Genomic DNA, 26,109 nt, shown 5'->3' with positions numbered 1-26,109 from the left:
CTAATATCCCCATACTAATGTACCCATACTAATGTACTAATATCCCCATACTAATGTACCCATACTAATGTACTAATATCCCCATACTAATGTACCCCTACTAAGGTACTAATATCCCCATACTAATGTACTAATATCCCATAATAATGTACCAATATCCCCGTACTAATGTACTAATATCCCCATACTAATGTACTAATATCCCCATACTAATGTACCCATACTAATGTATTAATATCCCCATACTAATGTACCCATACTAATGTACTAATATCCCCATACTAATGTACCCCTACTAATGTACTAATATCCCCATACTAATGTACTAATATGATATCCCCATACTAATGAACTAATATCCCCATACTAATGTACCCATACTAATGTACCCATACTAATGTACCCATACTAATGTACTAATGTACCCATACTAATGTACTAATATCCCCATACTAATGTACCCATACTAATGTACTAATATTCCTATACTAATGTACCCATACTAATGTACTAATATCCCCATACTAATGTACTAATATCCCCATACTAATGTACCCCTACTAATGTACAAATATCCCCATACTAATGTACTAATATCCCCATACTAATGTACACATGCTAATGTACTAATATCCCCATACTAATGTACTAATATCCCCATACTAATGTACCCCTACTAATGTACTAATATCCCCATACTAATGTACTAATATCCCCATTCTAATGTACTAATGTACTAATGTGACCATACTAATGTACTAATATCCCCATACTAATGTACTAATATACTAATGTACTAATATCCCCATACTAATGTACCCCTACTAATGTACTAATATCCCCATACTAGTGTACTAATATTCCCATACTAATGTACCCATACTAAGGTACTAATATCCCCATACTAATGTACCCCTACTAATGTACTAATATCCCCATACTAGTGTACTAATATCCCCATACTAATATCCCCATACTAATGTACTAATATACTAATGTACTAATATCCCCATACTAATGTACCCCTACTAATGTACTAATATCCCCATACTAGTGTACTAATATCCCCATACTAATATCCCCATACTAATGTACTATTATCCCCATACTAGTGTACTAATATCCCCATACTAATGTACCCCTACTAATGTACTAATATCCCCATACTAATGTACTAATATACTAATATCCCCATACTAATGTACTAATATCCCCATACTAATGTACTAATATACTAATGTACTAATATCCCTATACTAATGTACCCCTACTAATGTACTAATATCCCCATACTAGTGTACTAATATCCCCATACTAATGTACCCATACTAATGTACTAATATCCCTATACTAATGTACTAATATCCCCATATTAATGTACGAATATACTAATGTACTAATATCCCCATACTAGTGTACTAATATCCCCATACTAATGTACTAATATCCCCATACTAATGTACTAATATCCCCATACTAATGTACCCCTACTAATGTACTAATATCCCCATACTAATGTACTAATATACTAATGTACTAATATCCCCATACTAGTGTACAAATATCCCCAGACTAATGTACTAATATCCCCATACTAATGTACCCCTACCAATGTACTAATATCCCCATACTAATGTACTAATATCCCCATACTAATGTACCCCTACTAATGTACTAATATCCCCATACTAATGTACCCCTACTAATGTACTAATATCCCCATACTAATGTACCCCTACCAATGTACTAATATCCCCATACTAATGTACCCCTACTAATGTACTAATATCCCCATACTAATGTACTAATAACCCCATACTAATGAACCCATACTAATGTACTAATATCCCCATACTAATGTACTAATATCCCCATACTAATGTACCCATACTAATGTACCCATACTAATGTACTAATATCCCCATACTAGTGTACTAATATCCCCATACTAATGTACCCATACTAATGTAATAATATCCCCATACTAATGTACCCCTACTAATGTACTAATATCCCCATACTAATGTACTAATATGATAACCCCATACTAATGTACTAATGAACCCATACTAATGTACTAATATCACCATACTAATGTACTAATATCCCCATACTAATATCCCCATACTAATGTACTAATATCCCCATACTAATAACCCCATACTAATGTACTAATGAACCCATACTAATGTACTAATATCCCCATACTAATGTACTAATGTACCCATACTAATGTACCCATACTAATGTAATAATATCCCCACACTAATGTACCCCTACTAATGTACTAATATCCCCATACTAATGTACTAATATGATATCCCCATACTAATGTACTAATTTCCCCATACTAATGTACCCATACTAATGTACTAATATCCCCATACTAATGTACCCATACTAATGTACTAATATCCCCATACTAATGTACCCCTACTAATGTACTAATATCCCCATACTAATGTACTAATATCCCATACTAAAGTACCAATATCCCCGTACTAATGTACTAATATCCCCATACTAATGTACCTATACTAATGTACTAATATCCCCATACTAATGTACTAATGTCCCCATACTAATGTACCCATACTAATGTACTAATATCCCCATACTATTGTACTAATATCCCCATACTAATGTACCTATTCTAATGTACTAATATCCCCATACTAATGTACTAATATGATATCCCCATACTAAAGTACTAATGAACCCATACTAATGTACTAATATCCCCATACTAATGTACTAATATCCCCATACTAATGTACTAATATCCCCATACTAATGTACCCATACTAATGTACCCATACTAATGTAATAATATCCCCATACTAATGTACCCCTACTAATGTACTAATATCCCCATACTAATGTACTAATATGATATCCCCATACTAATGTACTAATATCCCCATACTAATGTACCCATACTAATGTACTAATATCCAAATACTAATGTACCCATACTAACGTACTAATATCCCCATACTAATGTACCCCTACTAAGGTACTAATATCCCCATACTAATGTACTAATATCCCCATACTAATATCCCCATACTAATGTACTAATATCCCCATACTAATAACCCCATACTAATGTACTAATGAACCCATACTAATGTACTAATATCCCCATACTAATGTACTAAGGTACCCATACTAATGTACCCATACTAATGTAATAATATCCCCATACTAATGTACCCCTACTAATGTACTAATATCCCCATACTAATGTACTAATATGATATCCCCATACTAATGTACTAATTTCCCCATACTAATGTACCCATACTAATGTACTAATATCCCCATACTAATGTACCCATACTAATGTACTAATATCCCCATACTAATGTACCCCTACTAAGGTACTAATATCCCCATACTAATGTACTTATATACCATACTAATGTACCAATATCCCCGTACTAATGTACTAATATCCCCATACTAATGTACCTATACTAATGTACTAATATCCCCATACTAATGTACCCCTACTAATGTACTAATATCCCCATACTAATGTACTAATATCCCCATACTAATGTACCCATACTAATGTACTAATATCCCCATACTAATGTACTAATATGATATCCCCATACTAATGTACTAATGAACCCATACTAATGTACTAATATCCCCATACTAATGTACTAATATCCCCATACTAATGTACCCATACTAATGTACCCATACTAATGTAATAATATCCCCATACTAATGTACCCCTACTAATGTACTAATATCCCCATACTAATGTACTAATATGATATCCCCATACTAATGTACTAATATCCCCATACTAATGTACCCATACTAATGTACTAATATCCCCATACTAATGTACCCATACTAATGTACTAATATCCCCATACTAATGTACCCCTACTAAGGTACTAATATCCCCATACTAATGTACTAATATCCCATACTAATGTACCAATATCCCCGTACTAATGTACTAATATCCCCATACTAATGTACTAATATCCCCATACTAATGTACCCATACTAATGTACTAATATCCCCATACTAATGTACCCATACTAATGTACTAATATCCCCATACTAATGTACCCCTACTAATGTACTAATATCCCCATACTAATGTACTAATATGATATCCCCATACTAATGTACTAATATCCCCATACTAATGTACCCATACTAATGTACTAATATCCCCATACTAAGGTACCCATACTAATGTACTAATATCCCCATACTAATGTACCCCTACTAATGTACTAATATCCCCATACTAATGTACTAATATCTCCATACTAATGTACCCGTACTAATGTACCCATACTAATGTACTAATATCCCCGTACTAATGTACTAATATCCCCATACTAATGTACTAATATCCCCATACTAATGTACCCATACTAATGTACTAATATCCCTGTACTAATGTACTAATATCCCCATACTAATGTACTAATATCCCCATACTAATGTACCCCTACTAATGTACTAATATCCCCATACTAATGTACTAATATGATATCCCCATACTAATGTACTAATATCCCCATACTAATGTACCCATACTAATGTACTAATATCCCCATACTAATGTACCCATACTAATGTACTAATATCCCCATACTAATGTACCCCTACTAATGTACTAATATCCCCATACTAATGTACTAATATCTCCATACTAATGTACCCGTACTAATGTTCCCATACTAATGTACTAATATCCCCATACTAATGTACTAATGTATGGGGAGTGTGGAAACTAACGCAGGCGGACTTACCCAGGTTATATCAGTGACATCTCCTACGTTAAGTCTGTTGATGAATACAAGAAAAAACTAAATGAAGGAAAAAAGACCTGAAAACGATAATTAAGTGTTGATGAATAGGCCCCACAGTCTCTGTATTATTACTCCTCAGTTTTCTAGATTTCAGCGCCTCTTAGAGCTGCCCGGGGAGGGGTAACAGGGGCAGGAAAAGTGTGAGCCGGGTACAGTAAGGGCGATGACATCACTGCAACCTAAGGAGATGCCCAGATACGCCGCTTATCCTGGCGTAAAGGTGTGTCATGATGATGATGAGGCCTGCAGCCCTATATAGCGGTTCCTATAATCTCCGTCCTGTACGTCATTCAATAGTGGGATTATAGCAAATGGCAGCGCCCATTCGGATCACTATTTCCTATTGGTCTGTTATAGGAAAGACGGTTCCCATTGGATTTCTGTGCTGGTGATAAATGAAGGACGAGGGGGGAGGGGGACAATATACTTCATTACACTGTATATGGAGAGTGTGACATCATTTATTATATGACACTTATTTACATTGATTGTGTACCAATAGCGTGAAGTGTCTTTTGCATGTACTAATATCTATGAAGTCGCTATCAACAGGCGCAATTTTTACATCTGCAGATTTATTTTGGATCTTGAGTTGATCACATCGTGGGCTTCATGCGTCACAACGTACAGCCATAAGTCTGTGGTAAATGTGCGTTACATGGTGCCAACGTGCCATGTTGTACCCAGCAGAGGTTGGGTTAATTAGTGCGACATTCAATATGAAGTGTTACACAGATTTACATATAGCGTATGACACCATATAGTGTATGCTACTCCCTACAGCATGAATGACAAACACATTGCAGGGATAAGACATGTCATTCATTGGAAGAGAATGAGTACGGATCGTAATACGCATGCGCGAACCAATCAGTGCGGCCGAAATTCGTTTGTTCGCTATATAGCGAATGCCTGCTATTTTGAGTGACAGGAGGAGGCGTATGTGGGTGATAACAGGGGAAGGTGCTTGAAAACGGGGAGTGGAGATCCGAACGCAGGCGTGCTTAAAGGTCAAAACGGGCGTTTTATGGGTGTGCATAATTAATACAGCAGCGTCTTTGACCACGTCACTGGGTTATTTTATAGTCAGAACTGCTCGCAAGATTGCGGTAGGAAAAACCAACCACAAGAATAGTGAGCAGTTCATACGCTGGTCGATGTACTCGATTAATTTAATAAATAGCGGACATGACGTAGGATGCGAGCGGCCAGGGGGCGTATTTTTCCAAAAAACGACCGCAAGTTTTGTTCGCTCGTTCAGACCTAGAGGCGTGAACAGACCGCAGAGAGCGAACGGTTCATTTGAATAGCCACCCCTATTTTCTGGACGAGCGAGCGCTAATTGCGTCCGGCTCTGAATCAGACCCATGGTTCATTCATTTGTATACCAATGTTCATGCTCTACAACAGGGAGAGGCAACTGCTTTGGAACTACACATCCCAGCATGCCCTTCCACCATTTTAGCATTCCATAATAGCAAAACTCTGGCAGGGGTCACTGATCTAGAATGTAGCATAGTGTAGACCGAATGTATACTGTATTTCCAGGTAGAAATAGTGACTGACCTTTGGGCAGGCTCCTCCCATCGCAGAATGTGATTGGCTGGCTGAGCTCACGAGACACTCCAGGTACCGGGGGATAGAGACGCATACTCTCCTTAATACACATGGTGGTGTACGGCATCTTACCCAGATCGTCCCTGGTCACACACAAAGGACACATTTATCATGGTTACATTTTACTCATCTGGCCAGTCGGTTCCCTGTCACATTAATTCCCCGAGCCTCCCCTTGGCTTGCAGCAGTAATTAATCCCTTCACTTTTCCCGACAGCTCGATATCCATCTGCCGTACACCTAGCTTATTTGTGACTGCACTTGCTTGCTGCCTGCCTTGACCTCTGACTTGTTTTGTGGTTTGTTGCTTGTTTGTTAGTCAGTGACCTCCTAATAAAGCATCTTCAGGTGCTGGGACCTGGGGTCCTCCTGCAGCAAGATGTAGTTTCCTCTCCAAAGGAGCCAGTCACCAAAGCTACACAGGGTGCACCAGTATGTTTAGATGCTGTGGAAAACAGTCCACGCAGGCATGGTAAGAACATACAAACTGCACAGTGCGCTGGTGGGACTTCACCTCATGGACCCAACAATTCGGTCCACTATGCCCCTCCTATGAAACCGCTTAATAAATTGTACTGTAAAAAAAATAACATGGAGATAAAAAGTTCTCACCACTCCACTGTGTTCCTCTCTCCCAGGACCTCTCGGATCTCCTCCCGGCATTTCTCCTGGTGCTCGGGGTACTTGGCCATACAGTATAATATCCAGGAGACCCCACTGGCTGTAGTATCATGTCCCTCGAACATGAATGTGTCCACCTCCGCCCGCAGGTCCTCATCGGACAGGCCCTGACCGCTCTCATCCTGGGGAGTTATAAAGAACATTAGGCCGAACTCCTACACATCCCTGGTAATGTTTTATTAAATCGCTGAGATATTCTATTATTCTATAGAGTTGAAATTGATCAAAGTTTAGTAAGAGTAACATAAAAAGTTACTTTAGCCACAAGTCACGTTCTATAAATAATAACACCATGTCCGTCATCATTAAGTTGTGCAAGTTAATATGTTAAAAGGCAAAATGGGCGACATTTAGATAACACCAAAACCAAAAACTAAAATGTCATTTGTAATAATTTCTTCCTTGTTGCAAAACATCTCACATATCACAGATTTCTGTAGGATTTTACATTCATGACACAACTTTTATCTAATGTTATACAATGAAGTAGCCCCGTCTGCAGACAGATCACACATTGCCACCTCCGATGGGCGTATTGAGATGCCCGCCAGCAGTGACACGAATCAGCCAGTGTGGATACAAAGGCGCACTATCAGCAACCCACATGCCGCACCATCGGACATTGCCTGTGGCAGACGCAAATGTCCGAGTGACTATGGGTTAGGGTAGACTTTAGATACAGTCAATGACACCAAAACACCAGCAACTGTCAGCCCCCCCATTATTATCCAAAAACTCAATTTTAAATTGCACGCATCTCTGCGTCTCGAAGCATTAAACTTTGGTAAGCATGCACAGAGGTAAAATGATGGGTCTATCACCCCCTATGGGTCCACCTCTCGATCACCCCCTTTGGGTCCACTTCTCTATCACCCCCTTTGGGTCCACTTCACCCCCTATGGGTCCACCTCTCTATCACCCCCTATGGGTCCACCTCTCTATCACCCCCTTTGGGTCCACTTCTTTATCACCTCCTATGGGTCCACCTCTATCACCCCCTATGGGTCCACCTCTATCACCCCCTATGGATCCATTTCTCTATCACCCCCTTTTGAGTAGAAATTGATATTATTCTTACTAAAATAATTTTACACCTTCATCTATCCTCAAAGTCATTTCTATGGATCAGACTCTGAACCCTCAGACAGTTCATGGAACAGTTTATGGTAAAATATGAGAGCATCAGATAAGAAGAAAGCACAGGATTAGGATATTAGGGGCCTAATCCAGAGGTGACCACACAGGAGCCTATACTGCATTTAACAGCATCCGCCCCTCTGCAACTGTATACAAATGCTGCTACAAAGTTCTATCCTGGTCACAGCAGCCACTTTGTGAGTACACTCTCAGACCCTCCAACATGACCCCTCCATCAGGTACACAAGGCTCTATCCTGGTCACAGCAGTCACTTTGTGAGTACACTCTCAGACCCTCCAACATGACCCGTTACATCAGGTACACAAAGCTCTATCCTGGTCACAGCAACCACTTTGTGAGTACACACTCAGACCCTCCAACATGACCCCTCCATCAGGTACACAAGGCTCTATCCTGGTCACAGCAGCCACTTTGTGGGTACACACTCAGACCCTCCAACATGACCCGTTACATCAGGTACACAAAGCTCTATCCTGGTCACAGCAGTCACTTTGTGAGTACACACTCAGACCCTCCAACATGACCCCTCCATCAGGTACACAAAGCTCTATCCTGGTCACAGCAGCCACTTTGTGAGTACACACTCAGACCCTCCAACATGACCCGTTACATCAGGTACACAAAGCTCTATCCTGGTCACAGCAGACACTTTGTGAGTACACACTCAGACCCTCCAACATGACCCCTCCATCAGGTACACAAAGCTCTATCCTGGTCACAGCAGCCACTTAGTGAGTACACTCTCAGACCCTCCAACATGACCCCTCCATCAGGTACACAAAGCTCTATCCTGGTCACAGCAGTCACTTTGTGAGTACACTCTCAGACCCTCCAACATGACCCGTTACATCAGGTACACAAAGCTCTATCCTGGTCACAGCAACCACTTTGTGAGTACACACTCAGACCCTCCAACATGACCCCTCCATCAGGTACACAAGGCTCTATCCTGGTCACAGCAGCCACTTTGTGGGTACACACTCAGACCCTCCAACATGACCCGTTACATCAGGTACACAAAGCTCTATCCTGGTCACAGCAGTCACTTTGTGAGTACACACTCAGACCCTCCAACATGACCCCTCCATCAGGTACACAAAGCTCTATCCTGGTCACAGCAGCCACTTTGTGAGTACACACTCAGACCCTCCAACATGACCCGTTACATCAGGTACACAAAGCTCTATCCTGGTCACAGCAGTCATTTTGTGAGTACACACTCAGACCCTCCAACATGACCCCTCCCATCAGGTACACAAGGCTCTATCCTGGTCACAGCAGTCACTTTGTGAGTACACTCTCAGAACCTCCAACATGACCCCTCCCATCAGGTACACAAGGCTCTATCCTGGTCACAGCAGTCACTTTGTGAGTACACTCTCAGACCCTCCAACATGACCCCTCCCATCAGGTACACAAGGCTCTATCCTGGTCACAGCAGTCACTTTGTGAGTACACTCTCAGACCCTCCAACATGACCCCTCCATCAGGTACACAAGGCTCTATCCTGGTCACAGCAGCCACTTTGTGAGTACACTCTCAGACCCTCCAACATGACCCGTTACATCAGGTACACAAAGCTCTATCCTGGTCACAGCAACCACTTTGTGAGTACACACTCAGACCCTCCAACATGACCCCTCCATCAGGTACACAAGGCTCTATCCAGGTCACAGCAGCCACTTTGTGAGTACACACTCAGACCCTCCAACAAGACCCGTTACATCAGGTACACAAAGCTCTATCCTGGTCACAGCAACCACTTTGTGAGAACACACTCAGACCCTCCAACATGACCCCTCCATCAGGTACACAAAGCTCTATCCTGGTCACAGCAGCCACTTTGTGAGTACACACTCAGACCCTCCAACATGACCCCTCCATCAGGTACACAAAGCTCTATCCTGGTCACAGCAGCCACTTTGTGAGTACACACTCAGACCCTCCAACATGACCCGTTACATCAGGTACACAAAGCTCTATCCTGGTCACAGCAGTCACTTTGTGAGTACACACTCAGACCCTCCAACATGACCCCTCCCATCAGGTACACAAGGCTCTATCCTGGTCACAGCAGTCACTTTGTGAGTACACTCTCAGAACCTCCAACATGACCCCTCCCATCAGGTACACAAGGCTCTATCCTGGTCACAGCAGCCACTTTGTGGGTACACACTCAGACCCTCCAACATGACCCGTTACATCAGGTACACAAAGCTCTATCCTGGTCACAGCAGTCACTTTGTGAGTACACACTCAGACCCTCCAACATGACCCCTCCATCAGGTACACAAAGCTCTATCCTGGTCACAGCAGCCACTTTGTGAGTACACACTCAGACCCTCCAACATGACCCGTTACATCAGGTACACAAAGCTCTATCCTGGTCACAGCAGCCACTTTGTGAGTACACACTCAGACCCTCCAACATGACCCCTCCATCAGGTACACAAAGCTCTATCCTGGTCACAGCAGCCACTTTGTGAGTACAAACTCAGACCCTCCAACATGACCCGTTACATCAGGTACACAAAGCTCTATCCTGGTCACAGCAGTCACTTTGTGAGTACACTCTCAGACCCTCCAACATGACCCGTTACATCAGGTACACAAAGCTCTATCCTGGTCACAGCAACCACTTTGTGAGTACACACTCAGACCCTCCAACATGACCCCTCCATCAGGTACACAAGGCTCTATCCTGGTCACAGCAGCCACTTTGTGGGTACACACTCAGACCCTCCAACATGACCCGTTACATCAGGTACACAAAGCTCTATCCTGGTCACAGCAGTCACTTTGTGAGTACACACTCAGACCCTCCAACATGACCCCTCCATCAGGTACACAAAGCTCTATCCTGGTCACAGCAGCCACTTTGTGAGTACACACTCAGACCCTCCAACATGACCCGTTACATCAGGTACACAAAGCTCTATCCTGGTCACAGCAGACACTTTGTGAGTACACACTCAGACCCTCCAACATGACCCCTCCATCAGGTACACAAAGCTCTATCCTGGTCACAGCAGCCACTTAGTGAGTACACTCTCAGACCCTCCAACATGACCCCTCCATCAGGTACACAAAGCTCTATCCTGGTCACAGCAGTCACTTTGTGAGTACACTCTCAGACCCTCCAACATGACCCGTTACATCAGGTACACAAAGCTCTATCCTGGTCACAGCAACCACTTTGTGAGTACACACTCAGACCCTCCAACATGACCCCTCCATCAGGTACACAAGGCTCTATCCTGGTCACAGCAGCCACTTTGTGGGTACACACTCAGACCCTCCAACATGACCCGTTACATCAGGTACACAAAGCTCTATCCTGGTCACAGCAGTCACTTTGTGAGTACACACTCAGACCCTCCAACATGACCCCTCCATCAGGTACACAAAGCTCTATCCTGGTCACAGCAGCCACTTTGTGAGTACACACTCAGACCCTCCAACATGACCCGTTACATCAGGTACACAAAGCTCTATCCTGGTCACAGCAGTCACTTTGTGAGTACACACTCAGACCCTCCAACATGACCCCTCCCATCAGGTACACAAGGCTCTATCCTGGTCACAGCAGTCACTTTGTGAGTACACTCTCAGAACCTCCAACATGACCCCTCCCATCAGGTACACAAGGCTCTATCCTGGTCACAGCAGTCACTTTGTGAGTACACTCTCAGACCCTCCAACATGACCCCTCCCATCAGGTACACAAGGCTCTATCCTGGTCACAGCAGTCACTTTGTGAGTACACTCTCAGACCCTCCAACATGACCCCTCCATCAGGTACACAAGGCTCTATCCTGGTCACAGCAGCCACTTTGTGAGTACACTCTCAGACCCTCCAACATGACCCGTTACATCAGGTACACAAAGCTCTATCCTGGTCACAGCAACCACTTTGTGAGTACACACTCAGACCCTCCAACATGACCCCTCCATCAGGTACACAAGGCTCTATCCAGGTCACAGCAGCCACTTTGTGAGTACACACTCAGACCCTCCAACAAGACCCGTTACATCAGGTACACAAAGCTCTATCCTGGTCACAGCAACCACTTTGTGAGTACACACTCAGACCCTCCAACATGACCCCTCCATCAGGTACACAAAGCTCTATCCTGGTCACAGCAGCCACTTTGTGAGTACACACTCAGACCCTCCAACATGACCCCTCCATCAGGTACACAAAGCTCTATCCTGGTCACAGCAGCCACTTTGTGAGTACACACTCAGACCCTCCAACATGACCCGTTACATCAGGTACACAAAGCTCTATCCTGGTCACAGCAGTCACTTTGTGAGTACACACTCAGACCCTCCAACATGACCCCTCCCATCAGGTACACAAGGCTCTATCCTGGTCACAGCAGTCACTTTGTGAGTACACTCTCAGAACCTCCAACATGACCCCTCCCATCAGGTACACAAGGCTCTATCCTGGTCACAGCAGTCACTTTGTGAGTACACTCTCAGACCCTCCAACATGACCCCTCCCATCAGGTACACAAGGCTCTATCCTGGTCACAGCAGTCACTTTGTGAGTACACTCTCAGACCCTCCAACATGACCCCTCCATCAGGTACACAAGGCCCTATCCTGGTCACAGCAGCCACTTTGTGAGTACACTCTCAGACCCTCCTACATGACCCGTTACATCAGGTACACAAAGCTCTATCCTGGTCACAGCAACCACTTTGTGAGTACACACTCAGACCCTCCAACATGACCCCTCCATCAGGTACACAAAGCTCTATCCTGGTCACAGCAGCCACTTTGTGAGTACACACTCAGACCCTCCAACATGACCCCTCCATCAGGTACACAAAGCTCTATCCTGGTCACAGCAGCCACTTTGTGAGTACACACTCAGACCCTCCAACATGACCCGTTACATCAGGTACACAAAGCTCTATCCTGGTCACAGCAGTCACTTTGTGAGTACACACTCAGACCCTCCAACATGACCCCTCCCATCAGGTACACAAGGCTCTATCCTGGTCACAGCAGTCACTTTGTGAGTACACTCTCAGAACCTCCAACATGACCCCTCCCATCAGGTACACAAGGCTCTATCCTGGTCACAGCAGTCACTTTGTGAGTACACTCTCAGACCCTCCAACATGACCCCTCCCATCAGGTACACAAGGCTCTATCCTGGTCACAGCAGTCACTTTGTGAGTACACTCTCAGACCCTCCAACATGACCCCTCCATCAGGTACACAAGGCTCTATCCTGGTCACAGCAGCCACTTTGTGAGTACACTCTCAGACCCTCCTACATGACCCGTTACATCAGGTACACAAAGCTCTATCCTGGTCACAGCAACCACTTTGTGAGTACACACTCAGACCCTCCAACATGACCCCTCCATCAGGTACACAAGGCTCTATCCAGGTCACAGCAGCCACTTTGTGAGTACACACTCAGACCCTCCAACAAGACCCGTTACATCAGGTACACAAAGCTCTATCCTGGTCACAGCAACCACTTTGTGAGTACACACTCAGACCCTCCAACATGACCCCTCCATCAGGTACACAAAGCTCTATCCTGGTCACAGCAGCCACTTTGTGAGTACACACTCAGACCCTCCAACATGACCCCTCCCATCAGGTACACAAGGCTCTATCCTGGTCACAGCAGCCACTTTGTGAGTACACACTCAGACCCTCCAACATGACCCCTCCATCAGGTACACAAGGCTCTATCCTGGTCACAGCAGTCACTTTGTGAGTACACACTCAGATCCTCCAACATGACCCCTCCCATCAGGTACACAATGCTCTGCTCCTGGACTTCCCACCTAATGTATGATTGCAGCCACCTGGGTTGAAGCTCCCTTCTCATCAATTACCTAGTTCAACACAGGTGGCTGCAATCACACATTAGGTGGGAAGTCCAGGAGCAGAGCATTGTGTACCTGATGGGAGGGGTCATGTTGGAGGGTCTGTAAGTGGGACTTGTGTACCTGATGGGAGGGGTCATGTTGGAGGATCTGTAAGTGGGACTTGTGTACCTGATGGGAGTGGTCATGTTGGAGGGTCTGTAAGTGGGACTTGTGTACCTGAGGGAGGGGTCATGTTGGAGGGTCTGTAAGTGGGACTTGTGTACCTGATGGGAGTGGTCATGTTGGAGGGTCTGTAAGTGGGACTTGTGTACCTGATGAAGGTCATGTTGGAGGGTCTGTAAGTGGGACTTGTGTACCTGATGGAGTGGTCATGTTGGAGGGTCTGTAATAGGGACTTGTGTACCTGATGGAGGGGTCATGTTGGAGGGTCTGTAAGAGGGACTTGTGTACCTGATGGAGGGGTCATGTTGGAGGGTCTGTAAGTGGGACTTGTGTACCTGATGGGAGTGGTCATGTTGGAGGGTCTGTAAGTGGGACTTGTGTACCTAATGGAGGGGTCATGTTGGAGGGTCTGTAAGTGGGACTTGTGTACCTGATGGGAGTGGTCATGTTGGAGGGTCTGTAAGTGGGACTTGTGTACCTAATGGAGGGTTCATGTTGGAGGGTCTGTAAGTGGGACTTGTGTACCTGATGGGAGTGGTCATGTTGGAGGGTCTGTAAGTGGGACTTGTGTACCTGATGAAGGGGTCATGTTGGAGGGTCTGTAAGTGGGACTTGTGTACCTGATGGAGGGGTCATGTTGGAGGGTCTGTAATAGGGACTTATGTACCTGATGGAGGGGTCATGTTGGAGGGTCTGTAAGAGGGACTTGTGTACCTGATGGCGGGGCCATGTTGGAGGGTCTGTAAGAGGGACTTGTGTACATGATGGCGGGGTCATGTTGGAGGGTCTGCGCACTGTGTGATGAATGCACCGCTGGAGCTGCAGGGAATTTTTTGCTCATGCATAGAAGCAATGTGTGTGCTGTGTATGGGGCTCCTTTCTTTTATTATTCAAAAAGTGGGTAGTTCAATTTAACAAACGTTTTATCCAAATAATATTTCTCCTAAATATAATTAAAAAAATCATTACTTCATGTTATTATTCCAAGTGTATCCTGATCGCACAGCATTGTATATATCTGAATGGAGATAGCGCTATTATATTATGGTTTATAATGATGTAATAGCTGTATAAATCCCTGTGTTATAATGTTCGAAAAACTACAGACACCACGGGTCAAATGTAATAGGGGGAGAGTTTAGGACATGTGAGAGTTTAGCAGTAAATCTCTGACACTAATACATTGATCGAGTTATATTTTCAATACAGGAAACACCTGGATGAGAGTTTTTTGAGTCTGAAAAACATGTTCTGTAACTTTATTACATTGGCTGAGTTTAAAAATGTGACAGTTTCTAACATTTTCTAAAACTCTCACCTTATTACATATGGCCCCACTATAGAAACTGCAACTATCAAGGTATATTTATAATCTCAATGCCACCATATTGTGGTCTGCGGTATTAGTGCAGGGATAAGGGAATGGAGCTGTCAGTAGTCAGTGTGCTGTGCGGTATTAGTGCAGGGATAAGGGAATGGAGCTGTCAGGAGTCAGTGTGCTGTGCGGTATTAGTGCAGGGATAAGGGAATGGAGCTGTCAGTAGTCAGTGTGCTGTGCGGTATTAGTGCAGGGATAAGGGAATGGAGCTGTCAGTAGTCAGTGTGCTGTGCGGTATTAGTGCAGGGATAAGGGAATGGAGCTGTCAGTAGTCAGTGTGCTGTGCGGTATTAGTGCAGGGATAAGGGAATGGAGCTGTCAGTAGTCAGTGTGCTGTGCGGTATTAGTGCAAGGATAAGGGAATGGAGCTGTCAGTGTGCTGTGCGGTATTAGTGCAGGGATAAGGGAATGGAGCTGTCAGTAGTCAGTGTGCTGTGCGGTATTAGTGCAGGGATAATGGAATGGAGCTGTCAGTAGTCAGTGTTCTGTGCGGTATTAGTGCAGGGATAAGGGAATGGAGCTGTCAGTGTTCTGTGCGGTATTAGTGCAGGGATAAGGGAATGGAGCTGTCAGTAGTCAGTGTTCTGTGCGGTATTAGTGCAGGGATAAGGGAATGGAGCTGTCAGTAGTCAGTGTGCTGTGTTGTATTAGTGCAGGGATAAGGGAATGGAGCTGTCACTAGTCAGTGTGGTCAGCGGTATTAGTGCAGGGATAAGGGAATGGAGCTGTCAGTAGTCAGTGTGCTGTGCGGTATTAGTGCAGGGATAAGGGAATGGAGCTGTCAGTAGTCAGTGTTCTGTGCGGTATTAGTGCAGGGATAAGGGAATGGAGCTGTCAGTAGTCAGTGTGCTGTGCGGTATTAGTGCAGGGATAAGGGAATGGAGCTGTCAGTAGTCAGTGTTCTGTGCGGTATTAGTGCAGGGATAAGGGAATGGAGCTGTCAGTAGTCAGTGTGCTGTGCGGTATTAGTGCAGGGATAAGGGAATGGAGCTGTCAGTAGTCAGTGTGCTGTGCGGTATTAGTGCAGGGATAAGGGAATGGAGCTGTCAGTAGTCAGTGTGCTGTGCGGTATTAGTGCAGGGATAAGAGAATGGAGCTGTCAGTAGTCAGTGTGCTGTGCGGTATTAGTGCAGGGATAAGGGAGTGGAGATGTCAGTAGTCAGTGTTCTGTGTGGTATTAGTGCAGGAATAAGGGAATGGAGCTGTCAGTAGTCAGTGTGCTGTGCGGTATTAGTGCAGGGATAAGGGAATGGAGCTGTCAGTAGTCAGTGTGCTGTGCGGTATTAGTGCAGGGATAAGGGAGTGGAGATGTCAGTTGTCAGTGTGCTGTGCGGTATTAGTGCAGGGATAAGGGAATGGAGCTGTCAGTAGTCAGTGTGCTGTGCGGTATTAGTGCAAGGATAAGGGAATGGAGCTGTCAGTAGTCAGTGTGCTGTGCGGTATTAGTGCAGGGATAAGGGAATGGAGCTGTCAGTAGTCAGTGAGCTGTGTGGTTATAGTGCAGGGATAAGGGAATGGAGTTATCAGTAGTCAGTGTGCTGTGCGGTATTAGTGCAGGGATAAGGGAAAGGAGCTGTCAGTGTTCTGTGCGGTATTAGTGCAGGAATAAGGGAATGGAGCTGTCAGTAGTCAGTGTTCTGTGCGGTATTAGTGCAGGGATAAGGGAATGAAGCTGTCAGTGTACTGTGCGGTATTAGTGCAGGGATAAGGGAATGAAGCTGTCAGTAGTCAGTGTGCTGTGCGGTATTAGTGCAGGGATAAGGGAATGGAGCTGTCAGTAGTCAGTGTGCTGTGCGGTATTAGTGCAGGGATAAGGGAATGGAGCTGTCAGTAGTCAGTGTGCTGTGCGGTATTAGTGCAGGGATAAGGGAATGGAGCTGTCAGTAGTCAGTGTGCTGTGCAGTATTAGTGCAGGGATAAGAGAATGGAGCTGTCAGTAGTCAGTGTGCTGTGCGGTATTAGTGCAGGGATAAGGGAATGGAGCTTTCAGTAGTCAGTGTGCTGTGCGGTATTAGTGCAGGAATAAGGGAATGGTGCTGTCAGTAGTCAGTGTGCTGTGCGTTATTAGTGCAGGGATAAGGGAATGGAGCTGTCAGTAGTCAGTGTGCTGTGCGGTATTAGTGCAGGGATAAGGGAGTGGAGATGTCAGTTGTCAGAGTGCTGTGTGGTATTAGTGCAGGGATAAGGGAATGAAGCTGTCAGTAGTCAGTGTGCTGTGCGGTATTAGTGCAGGGATAAGGGAATGGAGCTGTCAGTAGTCAGTGTGCTGTGCGGTATTAGTGCAGGGATAAGGGAATGGAGTTGTCAGTATTCAGTGTGCTGTGCAGTATTAGTGCAGGGATAAGGGAATGGAGCTGTCAGTAGTCAGTGTGCTGTGCGGTATTAGTGCAGGGATAAGGGAATGGAGCTGTCAGTGTGCTGTGCGGTATTAGTGCAGGGATAAGGGAATGGAGCTGTCAGTGTGCTGTGCGGTATTAGTGCAGGGATAAGGGAATGGAGCTGTCAGTAGTCAGTGTGCTGTGCGGTATTAGTGCAGGGATAATGGAATGGAGCTGTCAGTAGTCAGTGTTCTGTGCGGTATTAGTGCAGGGATAAGGGAATGGAGCTGTCAGTGTTCTGTGCGGTATTAGTGCAGGGATAAGGGAATGGAGCTGTCAGTAGTCAGTGTTCTGTGCGGTATTAGTGCAGGGATAAGGGAATGGAGCTGTCAGTAGTCAGTGTGCTGTGTTGTATTAGTGCAGGGATAAGGGAATGGAGCTGTCAGTAGTCAGTGTGGTCAGCGGTATTAGTGCAGGGATAAGGGAATGGAGCTGTCAGTAGTCAGTGTGCTGTGCGGTATTAGTGCAGGGATAAGGAAATGGATCTGTCAGTAGTCAGTGTGCTGTGTTGTATTAGTGAAGGGATAAGGGAATGGAGCTGTCAGTAGTCAGTGTGGTCAGTGGTATTAGTGAAGGGATAAGGGAATGGAGCTGTCAGTAGTCAGAGTGCTGTGCGGTATTATTGCAGGGATAAGGGAATGGAGCTGTCAGTAGTCAGTGTTCTGTGCAGTATTAGTGCAGGGATAAGGGAATGGAGCTGTCAGTAGTCAGTGTGCTGTGCGGTTTTAGTGCAGGGATAAGGGAATGGAGCTGTCAGTAGTCAGTGTTCTGTGCGGTATTAGTGCAGGGATAAGGGAATGGAGCTGTCAGTGTTCTGTGCGGTATTAGTGCAGGGATAAGGGAATGGAGCTGTCAGTAGTCAGTGTTCTGTGCGGTATTAGTGCAGGGATAAGGGAATGGAGCTGTCAGTAGTCAGTGTGCTGTGTTGTATTAGTACAGGGATAAGGGAATGGAGCTGTCACTAGTCAGTGTGGTCAGCGGTATTAGTGCAGGGATAAGGGAATGGAGCTGTCAGTAGTCAGTGTGCTGTGCGGTATTAGTGCAGGGAAAAGGGAATGGAGCTTTCAGTAGTCAGTGTGCTGTGAGGTATTAGTGCAGGAATAAGGGAATGGTGCTGTCAGTAATCAGTGTGCTGTGCGGTATTTGTGCAGGAATAAGGGAATGGAGCTGTCAGTAGTGAGTGTGCTGTGTGGTATTAGTGCAGGGATAAGGGAATGGAGCTGTCAGTAGTCAGTGTGCTGTGCGTTATTAGTGCAGGGATAAGGGAATGGAGCTGTCAGTAGTCAGTGTGCTGTGCGGTATTAGTGCAGGTATAAGGGAGTGGAGATGTCAGTTGTCAGTGTGCTGTGTGGTATTAGTGCAGGGATAAGGGAATGGAGCTGTCAGTCAGTGTGCTGTGCGGTATTAGTGCAGGGATAAGGGAATGGAGCTGTCAGTAGTCAGTGAGCTGTGTGGTTATAGTGCAGGGATAAGGGAATGGAGTTATCAGTAGTCAGTGTGCTGTGCGGTATTAGTGCAGGGATAAGGGAATGGAGCTGTCAGTAGTCAGTGTGCTGTGCGGTAATAGTGCAGGGATAAGGGAATGGAGATGTCAGTAGTCAGTGTGCTGTGTGGTATTAGTGCAGGGATAAGGGAATGGAGCTGTCAGTATTCAGTGTGCTGTGCGGTATTAGTGCAGAGATAAGGAATGGAGCTGTCAGTAGTCAGTGTTCTGTGTGGTATTAGTGCAGGGATAAGGGAATGGAGTTGTCAGTAGTCAGTGTGCTGTGCGGTATTAGTGCAGGGATAAGGGAATGGGGCTGTCAGTAGTCAGTGTGCTGTGCGGTATTAGTGCAGGAATAAGGGAATGAAGCTGTCAGTAGTCAGTGTACTGTGCGGTATTAGTGCAGGGATAAGGGAATGGAGCTGTCAGTAGTCAGTGTGCTGTGCGGTAATAGTGCAGGGATAAGGGAATGGAGATGTCAGTAGTCAGTGTGCTGTGTGGTATTAGTGCAGGGATAAGGGAATGGAGCTGTCAGTATTCAGTGTGCTGTGCGGTATTAGTGCAGGGATAAGGGAATGGAGCTGTCAGTAGTCAGTGTGCTGTGCGGTATTAGTGCAGGGATAAGAGAATGGAGCTGTCAGTAGTCAGTGTGCTGTGCGGTATTAGTGCAGGGATAAGGGAGTGGAGATGTCAGTAGTCAGTGTGCTGTGCGGTATTAGTGCAGGGATAAGGGAATGGAGCTGTCAGTGTGCTGTGCGGTATTAGTGCAGGGATAAGGGAATGGAGCTGTCAGTAGTCAGTGTGCTGTGCTGTATTAGTGCAGGGATAAGGGAATGGAGCTGTCAGTAGTCAGTGTGCTGTGCGGTATTAGTGCAGGGATAAGGGAATGGAGCTGTCAGTAGTCAGTGTTCTGTGCGGTATTAGTGCAGGGATAAGGGAATGGAGCTGTCAGTAGTCAGTGTGCTGTGCGGTATTAGTGCAGGGATAAGGGAATGGAGCTGTCAGTAGTCAGTGTGCTGTGCGGTATTAGTGCAGGGATAAGGGAATGGAGCTGTCAGTAGTCAGTGTGCTGTGCGGTATTAGTGCAGGGATAAGAGAATGGAGCTGTCAGTAGTCAGTGTGCTGTGCGGTATTAGTGCAGGGATAAGGGAGTGGAGATGTCAGTAGTCAGTGTTCTGTGTGGTATTAGTGCAGGGATAAGGGAATGGAGCTGTCAGTAGTCAGTGTGCTGTGCGGTATTAGTGCAGGGATAAGGGAATGGAGCTGTCAGTAGTCAGTGTGCTGTGCGGTATTAGTGCAGGGATAAGGGAGTGGAGATGTCAGTTGTCAGTGTGCTGTGCGGTATTAGTGCAGGGATAAGGGAATGGAGCTGTCAGTAGTCAGTGTGCTGTGCGGTATTAGTGCAAGGATAAGGGAATGGAGCTGTCAGTAGTCAGTGTGCTGTGCGGTATTAGTGCAGGGATAAGGGAATGGAGCTGTCAGTAGTCAGTGAGCTGTGTGGTTATAGTGCAGGGATAAGGGAATGGAGTTATCAGTAGTCAGTGTGCTGTGCGGTATTAGTGCAGGGATAAGGGAATGGAGCTGTCAGTAGTCAGTGTGCTGTGCGGTAATAGTGCAGGGATAAGGGAATGGAGATGTCAGTAGTCAGTGTGCTGTGTGGTATTAGTGCAGGGATAAGGGAATGGAGCTGTCAGTATTCAGTGTGCTGTGCGGTATTAGTGCAGGGATAAGGAATGGAGCTGTCAGTAGTCAGTGTTCTGTGTGGTATTAGTGCAGGAATAAGGGAATGGAGTTGTCAGTAGTCAGTGTGCTGTGTGGTATTAGTGCAGGGATAAGGGAATGGGGCTGTCAGTAGTCAGTGTGCTGTGCGGTATTAGTGCAGGGATAAGGGAATGGAGTTGTCAGTAGTCAGTGTGCTGTGCGGTATTAGTGCAGGGATAAGGGAATGGAGCTGTCAGTAGTCAGTGTGCTGTGCGGTATTAGTGCAGGGACAAGGGAATGGAGCTGTCAGTGTGCTGTGCGGTATTAGTGCAGGGATAAGGGAATGGAGCTGTCAGTAGTCAGTGTGCTGTGCTGTATTAGTGCAGGGATAATGGAATGGAGGTGTCAGTAGTCAGTGTTCTGTGCGGTATTAGTGCAGGGATAAGGGAAAGGAGCTGTCAGTGTTCTGTGCGGTATTAGTGCAGGAATAAGGGAATGGAGCTGTCAGTAGTCAGTGTTCTGTGCGGTATTAGTGCAGGGATAAGGGAATGAAGCTGTCAGTGTACTGTGCGGTATTAGTGCAGGGATAAGGGAATGAAGCTGTCAGTAGTCAGTGTGCTGTGCGGTATTAGTGCAGGGATAAGGGAATGGAGCTGTCAGTAGTCAGTGTGCTGTGCGGTATTAGTGCAGGGATAAGGGAATGGAGCTGTCAGTAGTCAGTGTGCTGTGCGGTATTAGTGCAGGGATAAGGGAATGGAGCTGTCAGTAGTCAGTGTGCTGTGCAGTATTAGTGCAGGGATAAGAGAATGGAGCTGTCAGTAGTCAGTGTGCTGTGCGGTATTAGTGCAGGGATAAGGGAATGGAGCTTTCAGTAGTCAGTGTGCTGTGCGGTATTAGTGCAGGAATAAGGGAATGGTGCTGTCAGTAGTCAGTGTGCTGTGCGTTATTAGTGCAGGGATAAGGGAATGGAGCTGTCAGTAGTCAGTGTGCTGTGCGGTATTAGTGCAGGGATAAGGAAGTGGAGATGTCAGTTGTCAGAGTGCTGTGTGGTATTAGTGCAGGGATAAGGGAATGAAGCTGTCAGTAGTCAGTGTGCTGTGCGGTATTAGTGCAGGGATAAGGGAATGGAGCTGTCAGTAGTCAGTGTGCTGTGCGGTATTAGTGCAGGGATAAGGGAATGGAGTTGTCAGTATTCAGTGTGCTGTGCAGTATTAGTGCAGGGATAAGGGAATGGAGCTGTCAGTAGTCAGTGTGCTGTGCGGTATTAGTGCAGGGATAAGGGAATGGAGCTGTCAGTGTGCTGTGCGGTATTAGTGCAGGGATAAGGGAATGGAGCTGTCAGTGTGCTGTGCGGTATTAGTGCAGGGATAAGGGAATGGAGCTGTCAGTAGTCAGTGTGCTGTGCGGTATTAGTGCAGGGATAATGGAATGGAGCTGTCAGTAGTCAGTGTTCTGTGCGGTATTAGTGCAGGGATAAGGGAATGGAGCTGTCAGTGTTCTGTGCGGTATTAGTGCAGGGATAAGGGAATGGAGCTGTCAGTAGTCAGTGTTCTGTGCGGTATTAGTGCAGGGATAAGGGAATGGAGCTGTCAGTAGTCAGTGTGCTGTGTTGTATTAGTGCAGGGATAAGGGAATGGAGCTGTCAGTAGTCAGTGTGGTCAGCGGTATTAGTGCAGGGATAAGGGAATGGAGCTGTCAGTAGTCAGTGTGCTGTGCGGTATTAGTGCAGGGATAAGGGAATGGATCTGTCAGTAGTCAGTGTGCTGTGTTGTATTAGTGAAGGGATAAGGGAATGGAGCTGTCAGTAGTCAGTGTGGTCAGTGGTATTAGTGAAGGGATAAGGGAATGGAGCTGTCAGTAGTCAGAGTGCTGTGCGGTATTATTGCAGGGATAAGGGAATGGAGCTGTCAGTAGTCAGTGTTCTGTGCAGTATTAGTGCAGGGATAAGGGAATGGAGCTGTCAGTAGTCAGTGTGCTGTGCGGTTTTAGTGCAGGGATAAGGGAATGGAGCTGTCAGTAGTCAGTGTTCTGTGCGGTATTAGTGCAGGGATAAGGGAATGGAGCTGTCAGTGTTCTGTGCGGTATTAGTGCAGGGATAAGGGAATGGAGCTGTCAGTAGTCAGTGTTCTGTGCGGTATTAGTGCAGGGATAAGGGAATGGAGCTGTCAGTAGTCAGTGTGCTGTGTTGTATTAGTACAGGGATAAGGGAATGGAGCTGTCACTAGTCAGTGTGGTCAGCGGTATTAGTGCAGGGATAAGGGAATGGAGCTGTCAGTAGTCAGTGTGCTGTGCGGTATTAGTGCAGGGAAAAGGGAATGGAGCTTTCAGTAGTCAGTGTGCTGTGAGGTATTAGTGCAGGAATAAGGGAATGGTGCTGTCAGTAATCAGTGTGCTGTGCGGTATTAGTGCAGGAATAAGGGAATGGAGCTGTCAGTAGTGAGTGTGCTGTGTGGTATTAGTGCAGGGATAAGGGAATGGAGCTGTCAGTAGTCAGTGTGCTGTGCGTTATTAGTGCAGGGATAAGGGAATGGAGCTGTCAGTAGTCAGTGTGCTGTGCGGTATTAGTGCAGGTATAAGGGAGTGGAGATGTCAGTTGTCAGTGTGCTGTGTGGTATTAGTGCAGGGATAAGGGAATGGAGCTGTCAGTCAGTGTGCTGTGCGGTATTAGTGCAGGGATAAGGGAATGGAGCTGTCAGTAGTCAGTGAGCTGTGTGGTTATAGTGCAGGGATAAGGGAATGGAGTTATCAGTAGTCAGTGTGCTGTGCGGTATTAGTGCAGGGATAAGGGAATGGAGCTGTCAGTAGTCAGTGTGCTGTGCGGTAATAGTGCAGGGATAAGGGAATGGAGATGTCAGTAGTCAGTGTGCTGTGTGGTATTAGTGCAGGGATAAGGGAATGGAGCTGTCAGTATTCAGTGTGCTGTGCGGTATTAGTGCAGGGATAAGGAATGGAGCTGTCAGTAGTCAGTGTTCTGTGTGGTATTAGTGCAGGGATAAGGGAATGGAGTTGTCAGTAGTCAGTGTGCTGTGCGGTATTAGTGCAGGGATAAGGGAATGGGGCTGTCAGTAGTCAGTGTGCTGTGCGGTATTAGTGCAGGAATAAGGGAAAGAAGCTGTCAGTAGTCAGTGTACTGTGCGGTATTAGTGCAGGGATAAGGGAATGGAGCTGTCAGTAGTCAGTGTGCTGTGCGGTAATAGTGCAGGGATAAGGGAATGGAGATGTCAGTAGTCAGTGTGCTGTGTGGTATTAGTGCAGGGATAAGGGAATGGAGCTGTCAGTATTCAGTGTGCTGTGCGGTATTAGTGCAGGGATAAGGGAATGGAGCTGTCAGTAGTCAGTGTGCTGTGCGGTATTAGTGCAGGGATAAGGGAATGGAGCTGTCAGTGTGCTGTGCGGTATTAGTGCAGGGATAAGGGAATGGAGCTGTCAGTAGTCAGTGTGCTGTGCTGTATTAGTGCAGGGATAATGGAATGGAGGTGTCAGTAGTCAGTGTTCTGTCCGGTATTAGTGCAGGGATAAGGGAATGGAGCTGTCAGTGTTCTGTGCGGTATTAGTGCAGGAATAAGGGAATGGAGCTGTCAGTAGTCAGTGTTCTTTGCGGTATTAGTGCAGGGATAAGGGATTGAAGCTGTCAGTGTACTGTGCGGTATTAGTGCAGGGATAAGGGAATGAAGCTGTCAGTAGTCAGTGTGCTGTGCAGTATTAGTGCAGGGATAAGGGAATGGAGCTGTCAGTAGTCAGTGTGCTGTGCGGTATTAGTGCAGGGATAAGGGAATGGAGCTGTCAGTAGTCAGTGTGCTGTGCGGTATTAGTGCAGGGATAAGGGAATGGAGCTGTCAGTAGTCAGTGTGCTGTGCGGTATTAGTGCAGGGATAAGAGAATGGAGCTGTCAGTAGTCAGTGTGCTGTGCGGTATTAGTGCAGGGATAAGGGAATGGAGCTTTCAGTAGTCAGTGTGCTGTGCGGTATTAGTGCAGGAATAAGGGAATGGTGCTGTCAGTAATCAGTGTGCTGTGCAGTATTAGTGCAGGAATAAGGGAATGGAGCTGTCAGTAGTGAGTGTGCTGTGTGGTATTAGTGCAGGGATAAGGGAATGGAGCTGTCAGTAGTCAGTGTGCTGTGCGTTATTAGTGCAGGGATAAGGGAATGGAGCTCAGTAGTCAGTGTGCTGTGCGGTATTAGTGCAGGGATAAGGGAGTGGAGATGTCAGTTGTCAGTGTGCTGTGTGGTATTAGTGCAGGGATAAGGGAATGAAGCTGTCAGTAGTCAGTGTGCTGTGCGGTATTAGTGCAGGGATAAGGGAATGGAGCTGTCAGTAGTCAGTGTGCTGTGCGGTATTAGTGCAGGGATAAGGGAATGGAGTTGTCAGTATTCAGTGTGCTGTGCAGTATTAGTGCAGGGATAAGGGAATGGAGCTGTCAGTAGTCAGTGTGCTGTGTTGTATTAGTACAGGGATAAGGGAATGGAGCTGTCACTAGTCAGTGTGGTCAGCGGTATTAGTGCAGGGATAAGGGAATGGAGCTGTCAGTAGTCAGTGTGCTGTGCGGTATTAGTGCAGGGAAAAGGGAATGGAGCTTTCAGTAGTCAGTGTGCTGTGAGGTATTAGTGCAGGAATAAGGGAATGGTGCTGTCAGTAATCAGTGTGCTGTGCGGTATTAGTGCAGGAATAAGGGAATGGAGCTGTCAGTAGTGAGTGTGCTGTGTGGTATTAGTGCAGGGATAAGGGAATGGAGCTGTCAGTAGTCAGTGTGCTGTGCGTTATTAGTGCAGGGATAAGGGAATGGAGCTGTCAGTAGTCAGTGTGCTGTGCGGTATTAGTGCAGGTATAAGGGAG

The 26,109-nt window shown here is 45.9% G+C and overlaps 1 protein-coding gene across 1 annotated transcript in view; it reads right to left on the bottom strand.

Moving 5' to 3' along the window:
- The window catches only part of LOC148474691 (cytochrome P450 4B1-like), a 211,998-nt gene that overhangs the window by 65,937 nt on the left and 119,952 nt on the right, over positions 1-26,109 (bottom strand). The window contains exons 8-9 of the mRNA XM_088458236.1: positions 7,083-7,273; positions 6,421-6,554 (exon numbers count right to left, since the gene is read on the bottom strand). Coding sequence (XP_088314362.1) covers positions 6,421-6,554; positions 7,083-7,273 — 325 coding nt within the window. The remainder of the gene's footprint in view (positions 1-6,420; positions 6,555-7,082; positions 7,274-26,109) is intronic.

The sequence above is a fragment of the Taudactylus pleione genome, unplaced genomic scaffold, assembly GCF_031769625.1.
Source record: "Taudactylus pleione unplaced genomic scaffold, aTauple2 ptg000819l, whole genome shotgun sequence".
Classification (NCBI taxonomy): Eukaryota; Metazoa; Chordata; class Amphibia; order Anura; family Myobatrachidae; genus Taudactylus; species Taudactylus pleione.
This window is presented reverse-complemented; position numbering and strand designations above follow the sequence as displayed.